The 17,212-nt window shown below is 46.4% G+C and overlaps 1 protein-coding gene across 4 annotated transcripts in view; it reads left to right on the top strand.

Annotated features, from left to right (window-relative positions):
* Iqsec1 (IQ motif and Sec7 domain ArfGEF 1) overlaps positions 1-17,212 on the top strand; it is a 336,298-nt gene that overhangs the window by 108,364 nt on the left and 210,722 nt on the right. For 3 of the 4 annotated variants that reach the window (XM_050160328.1, XM_050160330.1, XM_050160334.1), the window contains exon 2: positions 7,305-7,334. The exons of the other annotated variant lie outside the window; for it this stretch is intronic. In XM_050160328.1, coding sequence (XP_050016285.1) covers positions 7,305-7,334 — 30 coding nt within the window. The remainder of the gene's footprint in view (positions 1-7,304; positions 7,335-17,212) is intronic. 4 annotated transcript variants of the gene reach the window in all.

Here is a 17,212-nt window from a genome sequence, read left to right as displayed (position 1 = left end):
GCCTCCTGATGTGTGTTGGTGGATGTTGGCATAAGGATAGACTGTAGATTTGAAACTATGGCTGCAACAGGAGAGCATGAATGAAGTGAGGATACAGAAGGAATGAGTAGCAGATACGGTGTAGCTCAGGATTTATGCACACACACGACACACACATGGATTCACATAATAACTTCCTTGCACATATTTATGCAAAAGTACAGACACGAACCCACTCATTCAGCCATATACAATATAGTTGCCTAGAGCAGCAAGGTGGGGACAAGTTTGTGTTTCCTGCTGGGTCTGTAATCAGTGGACCAGAGAGGGGAGTGGGGAAGGCAGAAGCACAGTGCAAGGAGCTGAGTGAGTGTGTAACCCTGATGGTACTGACCCTGATGGAACCAGAAGGCAGTGTGAGGATGGGCTGCCAGAGGCCTCTTCTGGAAGCTTGTTAGAATGCACACCTGGTCCATCCAGGATCTCTAGAATTGAGTCTAATCTCTGTATGATGACTGGGCAGTGCTGACCTAGATGTTGTCTACGTATGGCCAGGCCTGGTGGGGCTGCTGTCATGGATTTAGTTCAGACTCTTGGGGATGTAGCATGGTGGTGCGTGTGAACATCCAGCTGCTCTATTCGAGCTGTACTTCTGAGCCCACTAGCTGAGGCCATTGTTAGAGACAGGAACTAGACTGTCACTAGACTGTCAGACATGAAGATATTCTCTACATAGTCTTTGTGGTCAGAAAATGGGTGTATCCACAAATGTGCGCATCATATGCTGTTGTATGGAGGCCACTTGTTTGTTCCCGGCTGCCCAGAACCAAAATAGTCACACAGAAACTGTATTAATTTCAAAGCTGCTTGGCCTATTAGCTTATGAATATTTTTTAGCTTACTCTTATCTCTTAAATTAACCCATTTTTATTATTTTACATTTTGCCACGAGGTTCGTGGCCTACCAGTAAGGTTCTCACTAGTGATTTGTGTCTTTTTTTTTTTTTTTGCAGCTTTATGGCATCTCTTTCTCCCAGCATTCAGTTTAGTCCCCCATCCCCACCCCTGCACCTAGCTATATTCTACCCTATCATAGGCCAAGGCAGATTCTTTATTCATTAACCAACAAAAGCAACACATATACAGAAGGACCTCCCATACCAATATACAACACCATTTCCCCTCTCTAAGTCACAAACTGAGACGGACACACTGAGGCACAGTTCCTCCCAAGTTCACTCTGGAGAACCAATGAGTTTATTTGACTTACAGAGCATAGATTATGGGTTACTTAGAGGCTCCCACTCCAAGAAAGGCCACACTGGAAAGTCTTTACCAAGCAGGAATGATTACTTTCCCATTATAGATTGAGCCCTCTTCCCTTATTCTTCCCCATTTTTTTATATTCTAGCCTCTCCCTGAGTCCCTGAGGCCACATACAATTTGGGTAGAACTGCACACAACTGGCTGGCAGGGGGCAAGGAGTAGCTTACTACTCAGGTAAGGGTTCAGTGATCCTCCCCACACCCGTTCTCAGAAAGAATGTCCACAAACCTAGCCGCAATGATCTTTAACAAGTAGGCCCTAATGATCTGATGAAGATGGTTGCGGTTTGGCTCAGAGGATAATCCTGTACAATAGCAAGAAAAGGTGGCCACTGCCCTATGATGTTGCTGCTGCAAATGTTCTGAAGCATTCCACAGTGAACCCACACGGAACATCGTGATAAGTAAGACAGACCTTGCTTGCCCTCTCTGAGCAGAAGACAGCAAACAGACAACCAGGGCAGCTTGCTTCAGGTCATGATGTGTCCCTGTAACGATAGGTGGGGGCAATGAGGTGGGAGTCATGGCTATTGAAAGGATGATATATAGGGAGGTCTTCCAGGAGGCAGTATCTGAAGTGTAGTGTGAATGGTGGGGGGGGGGGAAGCATTTAATTCAGGAGCCAGGAACAGCTCCCAGGCAGTGGGGACAGCAAATTTTAAGGTGCTGAAGCTGGGGTGCCTGACAGTGGACGGGATCATGGAGTGGAATGTGTGTGGCTAAAGCAGGCAGCTAAATGTATATAGGACCCCTAAGAAGCTGGGAAAGAGAAAAGGCAGGTCTGGGTCTCCTGGATATGGGCATTGGGCGTATAATTTGGATTGAATACTCAGGGCAAAGTGCTCCAGAGTGGATGGAGAGGGGCTTGCCTTGGTCTGGGAGCTTGAGGATCTCCAGGTCAAGGTGACAGGAATGTTGCTTTAATTCACATCAAGTGAATGAGGCTGGCACAGAACATTGTCAGCTGCGTCACTTCAGCCACAGCAAAAGATGCCTAGGAAAGCTGGTGTACTTGAAGAGTGTAGCAATAATGACCTCATGTGGCAGATTGCGCTTGATTTTTACTTGTTTTTCTTAGGCTTTTCTGCTTGTCATCATACAAGACTGGTGGTGGCTTCCTTCAGACTTGAATTTATACTAATCCTGGCACTTCACTGCAGATGACAGAATCCCTTCTTGCCTAGGGAGATTTATTTGTGGGTGTTAGGACTGAGATGCCAGTACTCAGGACCAAGTTTGGATCTCCCATAGCAGAGAGCAGCCCAGCCTGAACAATTTACCCACCCGGCTGTTGCCATGGAATCCCACAGTCTGTGACGCACAAACACGGACCCTGGTGTCAGCTGCTGTGTGAGAAACAGACATTTCTATCCTCCGCCACTCAGAGTCTCTTTCTGTGCTACCCTGCGTTGCTCATGTTGTCCCTCTTGTTTGGGTAGGCATTTATTCAGAATGGCAGAGCCCCCTGCAGACCCTAGCTGTCTTGGTGATGAAGATTTCAATGTGTACAGCCCAGAAGGACTTGGCATGCCAGTGCACACCAGCCTGAGCAGTCCTTTGCCAGCACCTGCCCTTATTTGCTTACTGAAGCCCTTGGCTACCTGTGTAGCAGGTGAAGCATGGAGACAATGTGATACCAACCAGGCTGACTCACCTTCTCTTCCACCATGTCCTTGTCCTTCCCCTTTCAAATCACTGCTCTTCTGGATTCTCTAACAACACAAACTACAGCATCTGAGACCTCAGCACCTGCACAGCGACTGGATCTTCTTGGCTTTGAAGACCTGTCGGCAAGTGTAAGGGTGTCCCTGTGATCTCGTACCTGTCCCCCTCAGTTTAGAAAGCCCATCCTATTCTGAGTGCTCATCTTCCTTGAAAGGAACCAGAGGGTTCGAGAACACTTTTAATCCTCTGCTGCCTCTTCCCACGCTCATTGATGACAGAGCCATAGTCAAGAGTATGCATACCATGTGCCCCAAGGCACAACATATAGATTTATGCCTATGCAGCCATCAAACACATGCATCCATGCACAGGAATTAGCATACAGGCATACATACCAACATGTGCATATTTGTGCAAAATGAATACTTATACCCATACCCACGCAGGCACAGCTGCCTACCCCAAGCTCACATATTAATCTCCCTGTGTATAGATGCATGCCCCTATGGGTACATTTGTGTGCACACCTGCACATAAATCATGGAGACCTTATCTTCTCAGGAATTCTATAGCTTTCTGCCTCTTGTTTCCAAATTGGCTGTTTCTGCTCTTGAACTGGCAATGCAACTTGATAGCGTTCAGGGCATCCTGTGAATGTGAGATGAGGTATGAACTGTTTTGCCACAGCTTCCTACCACAAACATGCCTTGACTTGCTCCATACCAGGCCCATGTGTGACTCAGATCTTCAAATGCTGCAGCTGTTCCGAAAGTCTCCAATATTCTTATAGGCGTCATGGTCAGCCTCAGAGCATCTACAAAGCAGCCTCATGTCTGGGACACCATATAGTCTTCATTTTACTGGCAGATAGGAGGCAAAAAAAATGTAACCTTGTTGGCTTATTGGTAAATGCCTGCTGACTGCATGTTTGTTGAATTGCACCCACAGTTGGAGATACCCTAAAAGCAGTGGCAAAGAGTTCACACAAAAGACTTCCCTATGGAGATCAGACTGGTTGTGATTTCAAAGAGAGTGGCCAGTTGCCCTGGCAGCCATGAGAAGCAATCACAGGGGGACTCACAAACACTAAGGGGGGGTCAGGTTATGAACGTGTTCTGGTTTGCTTTCTGCTGCTATGATAAAGCACTCTGATCAAAAGCACCTTGCGGGAGGAGAAAGTTTATTTTAGCTTACAGCTCCCTGGTCACAATCCATCATCGAGGGATGTCAGCAAGAGCTGAAGCAGAAACTACAGAAGAATACTGCTTACTGACTCACTCACTGGCTCACACTTGGCTAGTTTTCTTACATAGTCCAGATCCACCTGCCTAGGGAAGGGCCTTCCTGCAATGGACTGGGACCTCCTACATCATTCATCAATCAAGACTTGGCCATAGGCTAGGGTCAGTCTGACCTGAGCAGTTCATCACCCGAGATTTCTTCTTTCCAGTTGACTCTAGGTTGCCTCAAACTGACAATAAAAACTAAGAAGCACACAGATCCAGACATGTTGACAGTCAAGATTAGCCACCACAGAAGGATATATGGAATTGCTAGGAGTCAGAATTAGTTTCTGTGTGGCAACATCTAGGACTTCTCAGTGTTTCAGCAACAACCTAAACTACTTGGTCCCTCCCCAGAGGGGCCTCCCCAGAGGCTCACAGGACAGGCATGGCTTTGTAAGACAGTACAACCTAGAAGGAGGTTAGGATTGAGATGTATGCCTACACACACATGTGTATATGAGACACACTTGTTTTCATTCTTGCTCCGCTCTCCCTCTATTGTCCCTGCATGCTTTCTTTTCTCTCCTAGCTGAGATCAAATGACAAAGTAAAATACAAGAATTCTTGGTCTCTGCACCCGAGGATTTCCTTTCCTGTAGCTGACTCTAGCTTGTCTTCAGGCTGAAAGTGGCTTCATGAACTCTTCAGCTCCCGGGTACTCATTGGGACCTTATCTGTAGCCCTCTGAGTCCAGGAGACCATTTGGGCCTTTTGGCTATTCCCACATCCCATGATCACCCCCGTGCCTGTGCAGAGCAGGGTGACCCTTGCTTCATGCTCTGATACCTGCACTGAATTGCTAATGCCTTTTCAACAGTTCTTATGCACCCGGAATATTTATTGCTGGGAACCTCAGTTGTTCTTCCTATCTAAGGTTGTGCTTTCTGTGGTTTAGTTAGCTATGCTCAATCACAATCCAAAAATATTAAATGAAAATCCCAGAAAAAAAATCACGCTGTTTATTAACAAAAAACTCTTTGTCCTTTCAAATATTTATTTTTATTTGTATGGAGGGGAGGGTGCCACATGAAGAGGTACCCACATAGGCTAGAAGAGGACATTGATCCCCTGAAGTTGGACTTTATGAGCTACTTGGTATGGGTGCTGGGAACTGGACTTGGGTCCTCTGGAAGAGTAGCAAGTGCTTTTACTCATTTAGCCTCTCTTCAGCCTCATGCTGTGTTTATAATTTATAACTTCACACTAATAAGTATGGTAAATCTTATGCCCTTTTGTTCCATCTTTCCTAGGACATGCCCAATGTATCCATGCTGTATATGTTACCCTTGTTAGTCATTCATTGGCTGTCCCGGTCACCAGTTCTATGGCAATATCACAGTGCTTGTACTCAAGTGACCCTCATTTCATTAACAGTGATCCCAAAACACAAGAGTAGAGATGATGGCAACTGAGATACACAAAGGAACAGCTGTTAAGTGCTTGCATTCAGTGCAAAGGTGAAAAGTTCCTGGCCTACTAAGGAAGATCGTAGCTGAGTGTGGTGGGAATGAATCATCTGTCTGCAATCATGGAAAGTAAAAAAAGAAATCAGCTTGTTTGCTGTCATGCTTCAAACTTCAGAATTTATGGCCACGGTGCCTGAGTGGTTCGTAAAGATGAAAAAGGCACTAAATTACAGCAGGTGGTAGAGTTTGCATCCCCATGACAAATGTCTAAAGCCAATAGTTTAAAGGAAGGGAAGCTTATTCTAGCTCATGGTTTCAGAGGGTTCTATCCATGGTCAGCTGGCTGCCTTGTGCTGGACTGTGGTGAGGTGAATCATCATGGCTGAAGGGTGTGGAGGAGCAAAGCTGCTCACATTATGATGGCCAGGAAGCCAAGAGGAGTACCAGAGTACCAGGGCCAGAGCCCACACATACTCTTCAAAAACACAGCCCTAACAACCCACTTCCTCCAGCCAGGCCCCATCTTCTGCAGCCACAGCACCTCCCAAATTTGAATCCATCAGTGTATCCATCAAACCGTGGATCAGGTCAGAACTTTCAGAATCTAATCACCTCTGGAGACAACCTCATAGACACCCTGGGGTGTGCTTTAGTAGCCTGAGACACATATCAATCATTGTATGGTCAAGATTAACTGTCACATAGGGGATGGTGCCAGCTGTGGTTTCAGCCATCTTCTGGGGCCTCAGTACAGATCCACCACAGATAAAGGGGACACTGTACCTGCTCTCCCTCTTATGGTTACTGGATAATTCATGGAGAAGGCTGAGACTGGTCAGAAAAGCATGTTGCAGGGGAAGCTGTCTTGGTCCTGTGTGTGCTGAAGAGTTAGCCACAGGCCTTGGGCAGAAGGATAAGCTGTCTGATTTTGATTAAGTAACTTTTTATTTCTCTTTGCTTCCTGGTGATAAAATCCAGATTGGAGCATTCAGATATTAAATTCCTGAATATGTGCTATAGTGTTTTCTCCATAACATGGGAAGCCCACCCAGGGCTTCAGTCATTAGCTGTATGGGATTTAATCCCAAATCACCTTCTTTGAGTGGAGAAAGAAGATAGCTCTGTTGGCACCTTGTGCTTTTCATTCTGTGTGAGACTTGTGCAATAGAATCTGAAGTCCATCTTCTTGACATCTAGTCTTATCTGTTCTGAGAAGTGGTTGTCATTGATTTCTGGGTTCTTGAAAGTAGAGGTGGCAATGGGAATCACTCTGGAGACTCCTTTGGGGGACACAGGGAGACCTTCAGCCCCTTCTTTACTCATTCATTTATTTAGCTTCTGGTTTGCTCCCTGTGCAGCATTTCTGAACAACAAGATCATCTTATGGGTTTGCCACCAACTCCCAAGATGACATGGGTCTGAGTAATAAAGAAAATGAAGCCACAAGTGTTCTGGGGGTCATGGCTTACGAGGTGGACTCATTTCAAATAGCCAAGTCGTTCTGGGGCTGGGACTGTTAGCAGTCAGCAGTCTGGGAGTGGGACTTGGGAATAGCTGAGGAGCCTGTGTGTCCCTGCAGGTAGTGTCCTACAGGTCCCTTGAGTGGAGGGTGTGGTATCTAATGTGTGCTCTTTTCATTGCAGGTCCGAAGAAGAAAGCTCCCGCAGTATCAGGTATGTGTTTCATCTACCTTTTCTGTGTGTCTGTCTCAGGAGTGGCCTTCAGAAGCCATGTGCTTTGATCTCTTCCCTGTGGGTTTCTCTGTCCCCCTGAACTCTGCTCTGGCCCTGGCCTGCTGTCTCAGGGGCCCCAGCATGTTGTGTAGGAGCATACACACTTGCATTTATGGTGCAAGCCTTTCCTGGTTTAGGGTAAGTTCTGGAATACCTGTATTGGTTGTTTCTCCTTGATAAGGCTGCTAGTGTCCTATTGTGCTTAATCTGTGACTAGTTTGTGCTGTCACTGCTGGGACTGGGTAGGGCACAATGTGATAAATCCCTAAGGTGTTTGGTGTGGTACAGACTCACCTCTTGACTGCCACATAGGTGCATCTCCATGGGGCAGGGAACACAGGGACATTCTGTCCCCCTCTGTCCCACCTAATGAGCATATAGATGGACATGGTGTGCTCTCTGCATGGGAACAATGACTGGGCCAAAGGGAGGGGCAAGGCTGAGCAGAAGCTCTGCATGTCATTGCCTCTGCCTCTGTCAGGTTTCAGCACAGGAATCAGGGAAGCAAGAGGGTCATAGGGACCATCATAATAGGGAGGGAAAGGCAAAGAGGCAGCTAAAGAGCCTGTGGGCTATGAACTCTTTGGACCCCTAATACAGATGGCTGGTGTATAGTTCTAGGTCCAGCTGGGTGGATCTGGGTGTCAGTGTTGAAGGATTCTCCAGGCACCCTGATGAAGGGGGATAGAGGGCAGAGTGACTGGCTCTCCTGCGCAGATGTCCAACAGCTAGGAAGAGAGTCTGCATGGAATGAAAGACCTGATTCTAGAGCTCCTGAACCATCCATTAGGAAGCAGAGGTACCCTGAGAAGGGCCAAAAGGAGAGTTCTGAAAGGGTCGCATGCAGTAGTGGATGGGATATCTTGGGACAGACAGCACGATATCCAGGCTGGCACCAGAGGGAGCTGACATCAAAGAGGGCTGATATCCTAGGTGACAGAGGCTGGCCAGGAGGTGAAAGGAGGGATCAGTGGGTGTCTAGAACTTGATGGGACAGTCAGTGAAGCAGCTAAAGTGGGCCTCTTGTGAGAAGAATAAGGAAACTCTTGTAGTGGGGGGGGGGAGTTTAGGAGGAGTAAGTGGTTAGGGAGATGGCAGGTGAGGGACCCATGCACCTGTGTCTCCTTTTCCACAAGAAAGAGTGGGTGTGAGTGAGATGATAAAAGAGGTGGAACGAAATAAGGACACTAGCAAGAGACCTCATTGGCAGCCAGGGGCAGGGACCTCCTTGGCATGTATATAACAATCCTTCTGCACGAACCATATTCTATACTATTCACTCAAATAATTAGCTAAAAATAAAGAACAGTCTAAGGGGGAAAGAACCCAGTAAGTGCATTTTTTGACTTCGAAGTTGGGACTGATTGATGTCTGGGGTGTGGGCTTCTCCTATGAATCATAAGAAGCTGCATACTACCTGCTCAGGGTGCCCGTAGCTTAAGGCAGATGCACCGGACGCCAAGAACTAGCTGTCTTTGCTCAGAGTGAAGGTCACATACCCTGAGCCAGGATACCTCATCCTCTCTGGGGCCCTACTCTGTGGGGGTACTCTTCCTGAATTCCTGTGACGCAAACTGCGCCTTCTGGCAGATTCTCTCAGCCTCTTTAAAAGGGAGCTGTTTTGGGCACGAGCATGTTTGGGAATTCATGTGCACCGCTTTTCCCCAGGCAAAATCGTTGCAAGATCAGATGTATTCATTTTCCACAAATGAAATGACTCATTTTTTTTTTCCTGAACAATTTTGCAAACGCAGGACTTTGGTCATTGTTCCTGGGACCATGTGTCTACTTATGATTCCATTTAGAGAGAGCTCTGGAGGCCCTGAATTTGAATCCTCTAATGTTTTTTTTTATCGGAGGGAGGGTGGCTTGGGAGGAAAGAGGTTTGTAGAATTTGGATTCTAGAGGAATGGAGAGATGCAGGCAGGCTGGGAAAGAAGGCCGAGGCTGTTTAAAATGCAAACACTTTCCATAGGTCAACCTTGCACCTTTTCTTTTACTGGCTGTTTGTCAAACCCTTGAGATGAACTTTGCTATCTGTGCTCAGTAAGAGGACTAAATAACATTCAATGAGGGATGTGCCTCATCTGCACAACCCACCTACCTTATTGCACAGCCCAACCCACCCTTGAGACATCTGTGATGGTTCTGTTCCCTCAGCTCAGGAAAGTTGAGGGCAATGAATGCCACACAGCTCATCTCAAATACTACAGCCTTCAAATGCAGAACCTGCATGTCTCACTGCAAAGTCTTTGCATAGCAGTGGGGCCCATTGTGCTTACTGAAAATTCAGGCTCCCAAGGCTGGGGGGTGCCTAATGGGATGCAGAAATTTGTATCAACAAACGCCTGAATAATCTAAGAGACTGCCTCTTGAGGGGATGACTGCATCATTCCATCGCAGGCACTGTCCAGGGCTGACCACGTGTCCACTTCATAAGCATGAGCTCATGGATGGGTGGAAAATCTGCTTCTGACAGGAAAATATTGAATAAGGTGGTTCCATGCAGCCTGTCCCTCTTCTTTGGGTCTCTGAACTGTGACATGTTTTCCAAAGTCAACATCAAGCAACTCGAGGTTGGGATCAGGCTGGGGATTGCTCCGCTGGGGACTAAGTGGGCTATTCCTGGAGAATCTGGGCTTTGCATTAGTTAAAGCAATTAGACAAAATGGATCTGGGTATGGTGAACATGTCCCTTGCTCTAGCCATACACAAGATGGCCTTTTAAATTATCTAGGCTCTTTTCTCCAATCCCTGTACATGTATTTTCCTCATGAGGACATATGAGAACCGCTAAACTGTTCAGGAGTGTTTGCCATGACAGGTAAACAAAACCATGCTTTTGGCTTTGGAGACCCGAGTGAGAGGCAGGAGATTTTCCTGCAGCCTTGCCCATAGTGCCCAAATGAAGGCTGAGCCAGCGGCTTTGGGATGTATGTTTAGTCATTTCCACTGTGGCAAAATACCCGAGAAAAGGAATTAAGAAGTGGGAAAGGTTTGGTTTGGTTTGTGGTTTCAAGGGCTGTAATTTGTGGTATATGACCTCATCCCTTTGAGCCTCTGACCAAACAGACCATTAAGGCAGTGCACATGGTGGGGAGAACTCACCACTCAAGGGCAGGTTGGGGTGACATACTTCCTTCAATTAGACCCCACCTCCTAAAGGTTCTACCACCTCTCAGTAGCCCATTAACTTATGAATTTATAAATGGATTACTCCATTGATGAGGCCACTGCCTTTATGATCTAATCACCTTCTCTCTTAGTTACAATTACTATTGCTGTGGTGAAACACCACGACCAAAAACAATTTGGGGAGGAAATGGGTCATTTGACTTATATGTCTATATCCCTATTCAACATCAAAGGAAGTCAGCACAGGAACTCAAACAGGACAGGAACCTGGAGGCAGGAGATGGTGCAGAGGCCATGGAGGGGTGCTGCTTACTGGCTTGTTCCACAAGCCTTGGTTAGCCTGCTTTCTTATAGAACCCAGGACCATTGCCCAGGGCTGGAGCCACCAACAGTGGGCTGGGCCTTCCCTTATCTATCACTAATTAAGAAAATGCTCTACAGGTTTACTTACAGCCCAGTTTTGTGGAGGCATTTTCTTAATTGAGGTTCCCTCCTTTCAAATGAACTTGTGTCAAGTTGATATAAAACTATCCATCATACGTTCCAAAGGCCCAGTCTCCGAACCCTGACTGCTATGTTGGGACCAAACCTGAAACATAAGCTTTCAGGATGCATTTCAGACAGAAACTAAAACATGGTATGCACAGACATGGCTTAGCGTTGTGGAATCGGTACATGAACTGGGGTCAGACATTTCTGAATTTGTATATGTTTTTCTCCTCCTAACTTCTTTGTTAGCTTGGGTCTGACACTGAACAAATCTCAGAGTTCACACCCATTAAGTAGTCTTTATTGGCTGGGTGGTGGTGGTGCACACCTTTAATCCCAGCACTTGGGAAGTAGAGACAGGCAGATCTCTGTAAGTTCTAGGCTAGCCTGGTCTACAGAGGGAGTTCCAGGACAGGCTCCAAAGCTACAGAGAAACCCTGTCTTGGGGTAAAATGTCTTTATTGCGCACATACTGTATGCATGCCTTATTCTCATCAAGGCCATGGAAGATATATTGTGTGTGTGCTCCATGGGAGCAAAGGTTTCTTCCTCAAAGTCAGGGGACTAGTTTAAGGAAAAAAAAAGTAGGGGTGTGGGAAGCAGACAGTATGCACCATGTTCAGTGACTCTGTTACTTTCTCCTTTTCTTCTCCTTTCCATATTAGTCTTTGCTGGCACAACTCTTTGAATGTCCAAACAGTTTCTGAGGGAGCCCATGTTGTCTTGGAATCACAGCTTGGAGAGTTTCTATTTGCCTATCCACCATGCATCCTACTCCTACTCTGGAATTCTGATTGAGGTTTCTGGGGACATTCTTGATTTCAGAGCTTTTTGCTTTCTGTCTTCTAGATTTTTAGTACCATATCTTGCTGATTTTCTCAGGATAGCCTTCTAGTTCATTAATGCTTCTTTCAGCTGTACCTAGAGTGATGTAAGGCCAGAACATTGTAGATCTCCAACTGGGTTTTCCGATTTTTCCTGAAGAGACATGAAAAACAAAACAAGCAAAAATACCTGTTCACTCCAGAGAGGACACCAATGACAGCGAAACAAATTTCCATCCAGGTCTATTCTAGCTAAGGGTTGAGTTTCCTAGTTTTACCTACAGGGTGATACTTGGGCAGCTTAATCACCCCAGTGTGGATGACAGCTTGTGAAAGCTATATCCCTGGAGCTCTCTGCACAACTTACAGGCAGCCGTACTGGGTAGGCTCTCTCATCACTCCAGGAGGGAATGTTTCAACTAGTAAGAAATGCTACAGGAACACCAACCCTGAAGTACAACACAGGGTATGTATGTGTTCTGTGTGATTCTGGAGCTACCCATTGTTTCATTCCTTACACAAGTAGAAACATGGTATAGGAATCAGATTCAAGTCAAATTCAAATTAGGCAAAAAGCTACCTATGTGTTTAGAAGAAGCGAGTGTCTGCTTAGGAGATGGTCCAGAGAGACTGGGGATATGGGAGGAGTACTGTTAGACTCAGTGGGGATTTGACTAGGTTACTAAGTCTGCCTAATAAGACTATCTCTGAATTGTAGTTCTCATTTTGAGTATGTACTTAGAAGGTGATGACCCAGGATCAGGTCTGAGTACATGAGGACTCTGTATCCATATGTGTGAGAGCATGGTCAACATTGCCCATAAGGAATGGCTCCATTTCCCTGAGTCTCAGTTCCCCCTTTTCACACAGAAAAAGAAATGTTACATTCCCAGAGTGTCTTTGAGCTTTCCATTTGGCCATCACACTTTGGCCTTCTGGCCTTCTTGCTCTGAGCCCATGGATGCCCAGGACCTCTGTCCTTGTCATTCCCTTTGCCCAGGACATGTTTCCTGAGATCCTACTCAGGCTGGATATTCTTTGGTAGGTGGTATTTCTAAACAGTCAGCCAAATACTTCTTCCTATTCATCCTGACTGTCTTTTGTTGTTGCTTTAGTTTTTTTTTAATTATGTGTGTGTGAGCAGAGATGTACACATGTGCAGGTGCCTACAGAGGCCAGAGACATTGGATCTCCCTGGAGCTGGACTTATAGGTGATTTGAATTCTGATAACCAACCCTAGTTCCTCTTGGAAGATCAGTATGTGCTCTCAATCAATGAGCCATCTCTCTAGCACATGCCCATCTTTTGAGTAGAGTGTGAAATCTGTTTCAACTTAAATCAATTCCTGGTAAGTAAGACTTCTGCCATTCATTCCTTGTTTTCTATGTCTTTACTCCTTTTTTCAGGCTTATTTCCTTTGTTCAGCTCATTTTTGTAATGGTACATTCAGTTCCTGCCCTTTTCATTTTAGGTGTGTTTTATAGCTATTTCTTTGTGGTTCCTACAAGGATACACTTAACATTCAGTGGTCACTACTCTTCAGTATAACTTCAAAAACATGGAACACTGCTCTTATACACCACCATTCTTCCCTCCTACTTAACAAGTAAATATCAGTCTCCATGATCCACTGATGTGAAAGCTTCCATGGTCTATCATCATCATCATCATCATCATCATCATCATCATCATCATCATCATCATCGTTATTATAGTTGAAAGGGTTCTTGTAGCCTAAGTGAAGATAACCATTGCAGGAAATACCAAGCTATGATTGGTCTGTTTTCTGCTTTGCATCCAGAAGGAGCCATCCAGGGGATTATAAACCATGTATGTAAGAGGCAGGCCAGGCTGAATTTCAGTCTATAGAGTGGGACTTAGGCTACCTTTCTTGTTTGCTAGATTGGGACTTTGGGTTTTATTTTTAGTTTTTTTTCCTTAATTTTTTCTTTTAGCTTTTAATTTGTTTATTTTAGAAGGAACTTGCGGGCCATTTCCCACCGCCCAACTCCTGCACAACTAGCTTTACCCAAAATAATTACACGAAAACTGTATTCTTTTAAACACTGCTTGGCCCATTAGCTCTAGCCTCTTACTGGCTAACTCTCACATCTTGATTAACCCATTTCTAATGAGTGTAGCACCATGAGGTGATGTCTTACCGGGAATATTCTTAACCTGCATCCATCTCAGAGAGGAGAGCTATGGCGACTGCCTGAATCTGCTTCTTCCCTGCATTCTGTTCTGTCTACTCCGTCTACCTAACTTTCTGTTCTATCAGGGCCAAGGCAGTTTCTTTATTAACCAATGAAAGTAACACATAGACCCTCCTCCATCAGTTTATTGCTTTTCCCTTTTTCTCTCTTATTTATCTAACCTCAATAACGTGGCTAGTGATAATGTAGTCAGTGTTGATGAAGCACACAGGTCAGGAAGGCCACACAAGTTTACAGGGGGCTTCTGGAGGGTTTTCAGGCAGATTGTCAATAGTTACTGTATTTCTGAAATCCAGCAACACCATCTTGATTGCTGGAGGCAGTGCCAAGGCCAGTGACTTTGGCCTGGACACCAAGTGTCTATCCAGGTATAAGCTGCTCTGGTATTGAAGAACGTATCTAGGAACCCTCCAATTTACTTCATAGTGACAGAGTCTAGCCAATTTCAAGGGATCAGCAACAAGTCTTCAGTACAGAGTGTAACACTACACGTCACCAACTGTACCATCAATTCTTAGTCTTGGGCCCCACGCAGAGACCCCCATGGTCATAGCACATCATAGACACTAGAGCTCAGGTGTTTACCTAGTCACTCCATCAAGGTGCTCTCCAGCTACCCCAAACCCATAATCATGGTTGTCATGAATGACATAGTTATACCCCCTGGAGGATCCAGGGACCTCTCCAAAATAGGAAATTGGATGAAGGCCGCATACCTCATGCTCCAGCTTGACACACAGGGAGTAGCTAGACTAGCCTCACTGGAGGTGAAGCGGGTGACCATGAGAACTGCCGCTCATGTGCTAAGATTATGCTACTGCCTTCTAGCTTGAAAGTAACACCCTAGACTAGGGAACAAGATTGCTTCAGTAAGCATCAAGACAAGTGAGATAGGCAGGTGATCAGCTGCACTTCTGCATCGTAACTGCACGTTTTATAAAGGTCATTTTTTATTTTCTTTTCATTCTTTGTGACTTTCACATCATGTGTCTCGATCCCATTCATTTCCCCATCCCCTCTAATCCACCCTCTGCCCTTGAAGCCCCACCCCCAAATAAAATGAAATTTAAGAGAAAAAAAGGAAAAAAGGAAAAGTCTCATCATGGAGCTATAATGTGTGACACAGTGAGTCACGCAGTAAGCCCATTTGTACGTTTAGCTTTACTTGCATGGGTTCATTGCAGAGTCATTGGTCTGGTTTAAGGCTGCTGGTTTCTGCTATACTATTGATGCTGGGCTCTCACTGGGACTCCTCTTGGATATTCTGCTGTTGCCTTGTGTCGTGGCGGTCCCTCAGCTTTGGGACTACAGGACTGGCCACTTCACATGATCCTGCACATCATATAGATGGGGTGGGTCAACTCATAACTCTGGTTCTGCGCCAGGGTAGTTAACAGGGTTGGTCATCTCACCGGCTCTCCCCCATCCTCACCACTAGGGTGAGCTCTCCAGCACTGCCCCAACTAGTTCACTCCTTATAGCAATGAGCAAGAGGGGGTCAGTTCTCCTGCTTTCACACCCTCCTGGACCATCAGGGCCAGCTCTACTGTGTTGCTCAGGTGAGATACAGGGGCCCTCTCCCAAGTACTGCAGCTGATGAGGGGCAGGGACAGCTCTCCTGCTCTTATGACCTCAGAGCCAGCTCCCCCATCCATCACAGGTAGTGGGGGGCATCTTTCCCACACCCACAGCACCATATGGCAGATGAGGAGCTGGGCCATATTTCCCACACTCACATTCTCAGGGCTAGTTCCCCCATACCCCTGTTGGTAGGTTCAGCTCTAACTGTGTTGCCCAGGAGAGGGGCAGGGCCCACTTTCCTGAGTTCAGCTCCCTTGCCCACCACAGGTGGCAGAGGCAAGAGGAGGTGGGCATCTTTCCCTGCCCTCACTACCATATGGCAAACAAGGTCAGCAATCCCACTCTCATACCCTCAGGGCCAGCTTACCTGCACCTTCACCAACAGGGTCAGCTCCATTGTGCTGCACAGATGAGGTGCAGGACCCACTTTCCCAAGTGTTGCAGCTGGTAAAGGGGAGGGTCAGCTCCTTCTTCAGCTGGTGGAGGTTATAGGCTGAAGGTATAGCTGGTGGAGGTATCTTTCTTTTGCTCCCACTACCACACTGCAGACGAGGGAGGCAGTACCAGATTTGCTCCTCTCATACCCTCAGGGCTGGCTCAGCCCTCTCCTGTCCACAGGGTCAACTCTACTGTGCTGCCCAGGCAAGGCAGTGCCTGTTCTCCTGAGTGCTGCAGCTGGTGAGGTGTGCTCATGGAACTCAACCTGTAGACTAGGCTGTCCTTAAATTTAGAGTTGCCTGCCTCTGCCTCCTGGGAGCTGTCTTTAAGGTCTTTTTTTAAAAGTTTTTCGAGGCAAGGTTTCTCTGTGGAACAGGAACTTGCTTTGTAGACCAGGCTGACCTCAAATTCACAGAGATCTATCTACCTCTGCCTCCTGAGCGCTGGGATTACACTGCCCAACTTAAGGTCATTTTGATTGGCAGTCATTTGAATGATTTATGGGACACACATGTTGTATAGATATGCCTACATACTTTGGGATAGCTATCATGCAAAGTGTCTGTCCCTTCAGGAAGAAATCCTGTGCCTTAACCTGAGGAGGCTGAGCTAGAAATGAACAGCAGAAGATGCTGGTCAGGACTGGGGAGGGAGGAGACCTAGAGAGGGCAGAGTTAATGAAAGGACACAGAGTGTTAGATAGGAGGAATCAGCTTGTGGAGCTGTGGCACTGCAGGGTGAAAATGTCCTGCATGTTTCAAAGTCTTGAGAAAATCCACTCTACATGCCTCCTGCATTTTAAGTTGCAAAACAGAGAATGCTGAGTTCCCAAGATCCCGACATGCTAGTGTTGGGAATCAGCGGGCATAGACTCAAACAACTGCAGGATGAACCAGGCAGGAAGTCCAGAGTTTCATGTGCATGGCATGTCTGGACCAGAGGTTTCCATCTAGTGCTGGAAAGAGGTGTGCAGATAGTGGGATTCCAGTCATGAGGGCATTGGCATGGTGCTCAGCCTTGCAAAGCATCCCGTGCCAAGGGCGCAAGCTGAAAGGCCCCTGAGATGAGGTCTGCTGGAGATGAGAAGTCATAGAACTGGAACACTTCCTCTTCTCTGGCCTCCTGGAATGTGGA

This window comes from Alexandromys fortis, unplaced genomic scaffold (assembly GCF_014885135.2).
Source record: "Alexandromys fortis isolate MF-2015 unplaced genomic scaffold, M_Fortis_MF-2015_v1.1 scaffold_111, whole genome shotgun sequence".
Taxonomy (NCBI): domain Eukaryota; kingdom Metazoa; phylum Chordata; class Mammalia; order Rodentia; family Cricetidae; genus Alexandromys; species Alexandromys fortis.
The sequence above is the reverse complement of the archived record's forward strand: the minus strand, read 5'-3'. Positions and strand labels throughout refer to the sequence as shown.